The sequence below is a fragment of the Sciurus vulgaris genome, assembly GCF_902686455.1.
Source record: "Sciurus vulgaris genome assembly, chromosome: 17".
Classification (NCBI taxonomy): Eukaryota; Metazoa; Chordata; class Mammalia; order Rodentia; family Sciuridae; genus Sciurus; species Sciurus vulgaris.
The window spans coordinates 9,174,135-9,181,670 of NC_136478.1; the positions used below are offsets into that span (position 1 = coordinate 9,174,135).

General features: G+C 50.2%; 1 protein-coding gene across 1 annotated transcript in view; it reads right to left on the reverse strand.

The window, feature by feature from the left end:
- The window catches only part of VAT1L (vesicle amine transport 1 like), a 143,146-nt gene extending 137,852 nt beyond the window's left edge, over window positions 1-5,294 (reverse strand). Inside the window, exon 1 of the mRNA XM_079116952.1 lies at window positions 4,887-5,294. Within this exon, the coding sequence (XP_078973078.1) occupies window positions 4,887-5,119 (233 nt within the window). The 5' untranslated portion in view covers window positions 5,120-5,294. The remainder of the gene's footprint in view (window positions 1-4,886) is intronic.
- Window positions 5,295-7,536: the final 2,242 nt, after the last annotated feature.

A 7,536-nucleotide genomic window follows, 5' to 3' on the forward strand; every position in this document is an offset into this window, starting at 1 on the left:
AGGGGAAATGGATGTGGTGTGAGAGATGATGATCATTTGAGGACAGGCAGGATGGCATTATGCCATTCTTAGTCTTATCTGTTTTCTCTGTAATTAATCAAATGTATTCAACGTTCTGTCACCGTGTGCCTATCTCTGTGTCTGTCTGCTTCTCTGTGCTCTCTGCTTCTCCTCGGCTGTCTCTCCCTTTCTCTTGCTCTTTCGTGTCTTTGTCTTCGGATCCTCTGTCTCCCAAAAGTAAGGCACCTGGGAACACAGTGGACTTGGATTTTCACATGGCCCTCACTCAGCAGTCTGTGATCCTGATGTGTCTCTCAACATCAGTTTCCTCCTCCTTAAAGTGGAGACGGTAGTACTGATCTTGAGATGCCATTAGGATGAAATGAGACCAAGAGTCACACAGGCCACTCAGTTCCTGGTGTATAACAACTGCTAAGTAAATGCCTGTTCCTTTCCCACCTCCAGTCTATCGTCCCCTAGTGACATATTAGACTCCCACCAATCTGATGGCTTTCTTCTGTGTGGCTGCCCTCAGCCCATCTTCAGATCAGCCAATGGAGCCATGACTGCCTGGAACCATTTTTCATCCAATTGGTCTCTTTCCAGCAGTTTCATATGGCCTCTCACTGTAAATCACTCTGGGAAAATAAATGTCCCCAATCCATTAGTGCCTTTCCACCACAAGCCAATTTGTACCACCAACTAGACAAGGCTTGTTAATGGTCACTTAAATACATTCCTGCAGCCCAACCTGGAGACCCTGAGCTGGCCTCCAATCCTACCAGCGGCTGTCCATGAGACACTCCTCTGTTGAATGCACTGACAGCAGCCAAGGCATAAATCTGATCCTTCTCAGTTGGGGGACCTCACACCCTAGTTTGTCTAGGGCAGCTCGGTTTGCTTCTGCTACCCCACAGTAATTTATTAATAGTGCCCCTTTCATTTTCAAAAGAGTTCCAGTTCAAGAGATAAACTATACGGGGTATCTATGGCAACCAAGAATAACAGTTTAGATAATAATAGCTATCATTTATCCACCCCTTGCTACATGCCAGGCAGCATCATAAAGGTCTTAACAAAGTACCTCATTTAAATTTCATGACAACACTAAGGAAGGAGGCGCTAAGATTAGCTCTATTTATAGACCGTGACGCTCAAGTTCAGAGGAGGTAAGCAACATGGCCAACGTCAACCAGAAGGCGTTGTTTGTGCCTCACCGAGATCCCTTCCAGGAGTGGTGTACCCACTCCCCAACTGCTGGGAATGTTGGCTACTCATGGCTCAGAGCTGTCCCCTTCCCTTGAGAAGCTTGCTCAGTTAAATATAAGCCACCTCTGCTTGAGAAAGTCCCTGCCCACTCAGGAAGCAGCCCCCAGCCAATGACACACAAGGCTTCCTGCTCCTTGCTTCCAGGTGGGACTGACTCTGTGATAGGATCCAGCTGCGTGCTCCCCTCCACCCCAACCTGTTTTCCCTGCTCCCACTGGATCCCTGTGTCAGGCTCTGCCCGCAAGGAGTCCGACCTATGGCATCTGGCTAGTAGGTAGCGGAGCTGGGACTCAGTTGAAGAAGCCTGGCTCCTGGCCTAACAACCCCTAGGTGATAGAGATGATGGAAGGAGGGCCTCCAGGTTGTCTGGTCACCAAAAAGCTCGTCACACAGGTCTAGATATGACAGTGATGATGACAATCACGGTGACATAACTACTGCTTACAGGGCACTGACCCAGGCTCGTGTTGTGCCTGATCCTCTGGACACCACCACAAGAGTCGTCTTATCCCCATTGTGCTGACAAAGCACAGGAAGCTTGGAGACGCTGAGACATGCCCACCAACGTCACATGGATAGGAGGAGACAAGGCCCAAGCTTTCATCCAGGTCCATCTCCCTTCAAAGGCCATGACCTCTTGATACTTGGCCACTGACACTTCTTGTTGTGTGAACTGTTTGATGGATAATTGGTGACGTGAGTCCCACCAAACTGCTGTTCTTTAGTCAGAAGACTATCCCTCTGACTCCCCAGCACCAGTGGTGACTCTTTTTTGCACTGCATTTAAAAAAGCCATATTACTCTGGGAATAGCCAATAAATGTTTCCTTCAGCCACACATAAAAGCAGCAAAGAATTTGTATTTATTAAAGAATGGAAGGAAAGCAATCATACATGCCAAAAGGTCCAGAGAGACAAATCGTATTTCTTGTGACTTTTCCACCAAGAGAGACAAAATGGAATAAAAGGAAAATGGCAGAGCTTTGAGAAGAGGCAGATTCAAATCCTAACTCTACTACTTGTGTGGTATTTTTAGGAATTACTCAGTGTTCCCAAACGTCAACTTGCTCTTCTGCAACACAGGAAAAATAACTATCTCATCGGTCCATGAATGAGAGGATAAATGCAATAAAATAAGAACTTCTTCCTGTTGCTTCTCTTCCATTCGCACAAAATTTATAGAGTAACCAACTTAAGCCCTCACTCCAGGCCTGCCTAATACAGGTTCAGATGTACTATGCTTTCATTCCATCAAAGTGCATATCCTATTTATGATAAAAGGTTTCCATTAAAAATAGAGAGCAGATAAAAGGGGACCTTCATCCATGAGGCCATCAGTTGATTCATAAAAATACCAAGTGAGTCATCCTGGATCTCAAGGCTGAAACTTACAATCAATGGGCATCTCTAGCCAGCCAATCCTAGCCCAGCGGAGGAGGAAGGGCCCAGAGGGCCATCTTCACAGCTATTCCAATCCTCCCTTGTGAAACTGATTAGCTCTGCTTCCAGACTGGCAAAAGGAAAATCAATCGGGGCCCTTTGCAATTCTGGTCCGTGTGCACTCCATGCCTGGGTGGCTTTCTGAACAACTGGACAACTGGGGTGGGGGAGCGCAGTGATTCCATTGTGAGTGTGTGTGTGTGTGTGTGTGTGTGTGTGTGTGTGTGTACAGCTCCACTAAAGAACAGATTTGTGTGTTTGGCTTTGAAAATCAATCTCTTGGCCTTCATCATGACATTTATCATTTCAAAATGCTTGTTTTTATAAGCATTTATGCAGTCAGTATAAGGCTACTGAATGCAGAGATTAAAGTCCTATTTGCACCACAGATGAGACTTTTCTTTAAAAAGTAGCCACAACATGCCTACTCTGACATAAGAGTCCTAGAGCATGATCTTCAATTTGGAGGAACGGTCATAAACTACAAGCACATACACACCTAAATAATTGTTTTATGTATACACATGCCTGTGTGTATACATATGACATTTTGGATGGGGTGGTTAAAGAGGGAAAGTCATCAATGTCTGGCTTTAATTGTGCTAGGCAGAAGCTCTTTCACCAGCAAGTGAAGAAAAATGGTGACTCCTCCACCCCTTTCCAGCTTTCCTTAATCCATTCACCTGGCAACTCATTCAGGACAGGGTGCCAGCCACTGTGCTAGACGTGGGGTGTTTATTGGTGAGAAGGCAGATATGAAGCATTGCTCTCTAGGATGGATCAACTTGGTTCTGAAAGAATTAACAAAAAGAACTAGATAGGATCTCCCCATTTGCAAAAGCTTCTTTCTTACCCTGAATTCCCCAGAGAGGTCTCAGAGTGGAGTTCAGAGTCAAACAGACCAGCTGGATATATGAGGAGCCAGCCAGACATCTGCGACCACTGCTCCCACAGCTGTCTTCTAAGCTGGCAAATGATGCCTGCTTCTACTCTCAAGTGGGGAAGGGAAGGGAGGGCTTTGCATTTTTCTTGCCTCTTGATTAGGTCCCAATTTTGGGTTTCGGATCTTACTTGGGAACCCGTGCTGACTGCTGCTTTCAGAGCACTGTGTGTTTGGGGCTTCAAAAAGCAGCTATGGGACTCATCTCTCAGTGAAAACAGTTCCACCTGCAAGGGTCAGGGGGCTGCAGTGTTGGAGTCCACTGATCTTCCCCTCTAAGCCTCCCGGACCTCAGAGCAATGATCCCAGGGTGCACTGACCCAGAGGGGCTTACCTGTGCCCACTGCCGTTCATCTCAACAGGCATGGGTCTCGAGAAGTTTCCCCAGGAGGAATAGGGAATAGAGGGCCTCTTAGAGAACTGGGCTCCTTCTGAGATGGGGGCATGAGTTCAAAGGAAATTGATCAAGATTTTACCCCCTTAGGGAAACACAGAGGATGTGGGGAACAGGAGCGGTGGGCTTCAGCCCTGGCCTCACCCCTCACCCAGTTTAGACGCTTAAGTGCCTGACCCTCTTGCTTCCCAGTTCCCTTCCTCATACCAGGCCACAGGGAGGGAAGTGTGCAGAGGGATGGGGGCCGGGGGTGGGAGGAGACCTGCACCCAGTCTCCGCACAGCACAGAGGTTTAAGAGTGTCAGATCCCTGCCAGGCCACTTGGTAGCGGCTGAGCGATCTGGGGCAAATCACTCGCTCTGAGCGGCGGTTTTCTCACCTGTAAGGAAGGATAAACGATGAAGGTACCTAACTCGCCGGGTCCCAGGAAGTATTAAATAGGATCACACACGTAAAACTCTAAAATCGGCAGCTGGCACACAGGAAGCGCATGGTTATTAGTATTTTTAACCAGGTTTACCATCAAACTCGCACCCCTGCCCCCGTGCTGAGCTGTCCTACCAGACGGAGAACTCCCGCAACACATTTTTCCAGACCCAAGGTTCTGGGCTCCACCATCCTCCCGAGCACCTTACATCTGGCTCGGGGAGCGAAAGCCACCCTCGGCACCCCTCTGCCAGCATCGGCGGATCACCGATCTCGGGGAGGCTCAGCGCGGGGCGCGGGCGCGGAGGGGACGCCCGCGGAGGCTCCCCGGGGCAGCGTCCCCGCGGAGACTCTCCCACCCCCTCCCGGAGCGCCGAGCGCAAAGAGCGAGGGAGCAAGAAAGGCACAGATACTGGACCAGGCTTTGACGCGGATCTTGAGCTCGCCGTCCTGCGGCTCGGGCATGGCCTTCCTGGAGAGCCGCAGCTTGTTGAGCCCCCCGAAGCCGGCCAGCACCACGGCGCGCATCTCCTGGGCATCCCCGAGGCGATGCGAGCCATCGCCACCGCCGCCCTCCGCCGGCTCCTTGCTGGGCTCCTTCTCGATCATTTGCTCCGTCTCCTCCGCCTTCTCCACGCCTTCCTTGGCCATGGCGCTCGGGGCGCGGGGAGCACGGGCTGCAGCGGCTGCGGCGCGCGGTGCTCGCGGCTCCTCTCCCGCGGGCTCCTCCTGTTGAATGTGGGATGCTCGGCGGCGCAATGGCTGCAGCCCCGGCGAGCGGCGCCGCGGTCCACAGTTCCGCCGTAATCCTCGCAGGCGCCGCGCCCAGCCCGCCCCACCCCCGCTGCCGCCTGCCTTCCCTGCCCAAAGGAAGCTTTGGCTCCTGTTTCTGAACCAGGCACAAATGAGGCTCTTGATCGAAGTCCTAATAACGGATTTGCGCAAGACTCGTAGATGGAACACGCCTAGAGCGGCCGCCTGGCTCTCCCCTGGGGGCGCAGTACTTGGTTATATACGGCGCAGGCTCGGGCGCCTTGAAATGGACAGAGATAAATGTCGGGGCCTGGAGGATGCCAGGCAGAGGCAAGGTTGCCTGTTCTCCAACCGATCTGCTGGGGCAGGCGGAATAGCCGGGAAGTGGGGCTGTTTCCCAACCACGGGTTCTGAGTGGGAGGACAGTGAGGTTCCGGAAGCAGGAACTAGAGGTACCAATCCCCGCCCTCAAGAGTCCTACGCGGGGTCTTTTCTCTCTGGACAGGGGCCCCCAGGGTCAGCCAGGATGCTCTTTCCAGGGCATCCCCGGGAGCTTCCTTATGACGGCTAATTCTCAGCATCTACGCCTTTTCAGGACAAGAAAGAGGCTCCAGTAAAGAACTCAGCACCAGAACACGGTCCTGTTCTCCTTCTGACCCCCAGAGAAGCAACAGTAACACACACACAGTAGTACCTGGACTTTTGTTTTGTTTTGTTGTTTGCTCTCCAGGGCCCTTTGGATATAAGATCTCATTGAAAAACTTATATTTTCTTAAAAAAAAAAAAAAGGTAGAGGTGATCTACCTTGTGGCAGTTTAGAGAAAGCAATGGGATTGATGAAGATTCTAGTTGCTATGCAATCAACAACCTTCAAATCTTGGGCAACTCATTCACCCTTCCTGAGCCTCGACATCCTCATCCACAAAATGGGCACACTTAATTTTGCGTTCTGCATTGTGATCAGTGCTCAGGTAGGTATGATACCTGGTCCTTACCTTTGAGGAGCTCAGAGCACAAGAAAAAGCAATATATTAACAATTTAAGAGCCTCTTCTCCCTCCATTTTCCCTGGTGCCTCTCTGCTTCAAAGGCCCTGGCCTTCTATGCCACTATATCCCCTTCCATCAAAGGGTTCTGCCCTGTGGTGCCCTTGGCCTGGGATGTACCTTGCCTCCTTCATCTGGTGCTAACTCCTACTTCACTCCCACCAAGAAAGGGCATTCCTCCTGGGAGGCTCTCCAGCTCCCAAACTGGGTCTGAATCCTTACTCTCACTCCAGTCTGGAACTAAGTTATGTTTATTTGCTATCTCTGTTTCCTTCACCCAACTGTGAACTTCATGTGGGCTTTTACCCAGCTTGGTTTCCCTGGGGCTTAGCACAGGATTGGCATGTAGTAGAATATGCTCAGAAAATGCTTGTCAAATGAACGATTGCATCTGTGATGCAGATGCTTCTGTGGAAGACCAGAGAAGGAAACTGTCACAGAGAAGTCCTCAGGGAGGAGGGCATGTGTGAGCCAGACCCTGAAGCTTAAGCAGGGTTCTTCTGACAGAGAAGGTCACAAACACATACGAGCACATAGAAAGGTGGTAGGTGATGGTGCTTTTGAGAGGGCACTGGTTTATTCTGGGGGCAGAGCATTGGCTGTGTTGAGCAGTCACTGGAGAGGAGGCTGAAGGGGCGAGTGGAACCAGCTTAGAAGGGTCTCATACTGTGTTTAAATTTCAGGCATAATCGCAGAGGCACTGCATACCACTGAAGGCTTCAAAAATAAAAGCAAGGGGGTGACTCTGCCAGAGATGTGTTTTAGGGTAACAACTTGGGCAGTAAGTGCATGGTGCTTAGGTGGCAGGATTACTGGATGTATGAAGATCAGCTACAGACAACAGCAAAGGCAAAAACAAAGTAAATGACAAGGGTGTGACCCAAGGGAAGGGAGGGGACTGGTAGGCTGCCCCATAGACAGGGCTTGGTTAATGAATTGAGCTTTTTATTCTGAACCCAATTGTCCACATCATGAACCCTGTTTGCATTGTGGGGTAGTGTTTCAGCCAGATTCTATCCTGAAACAAGAATTCGAGTGCCAGTGTTTATTTTGGAGATAATCCTAGGAAATGCTGGTCGAGAAGTAGGAAAGTGAGCAGTAATACAGCCAGTATGTGTGCATTGAGAGCCAGTCACCACAGAGGACAGATGAGCCTCAAACCTGCCGAGGACCTGACATACAGTGTGGAGCAAGTCTCAGGGTTGTCCCTCCCAAACAGTAAGGAAATAGGCGCTTATCCTCTATATTCTATGCATAATTGGCCAAGAGC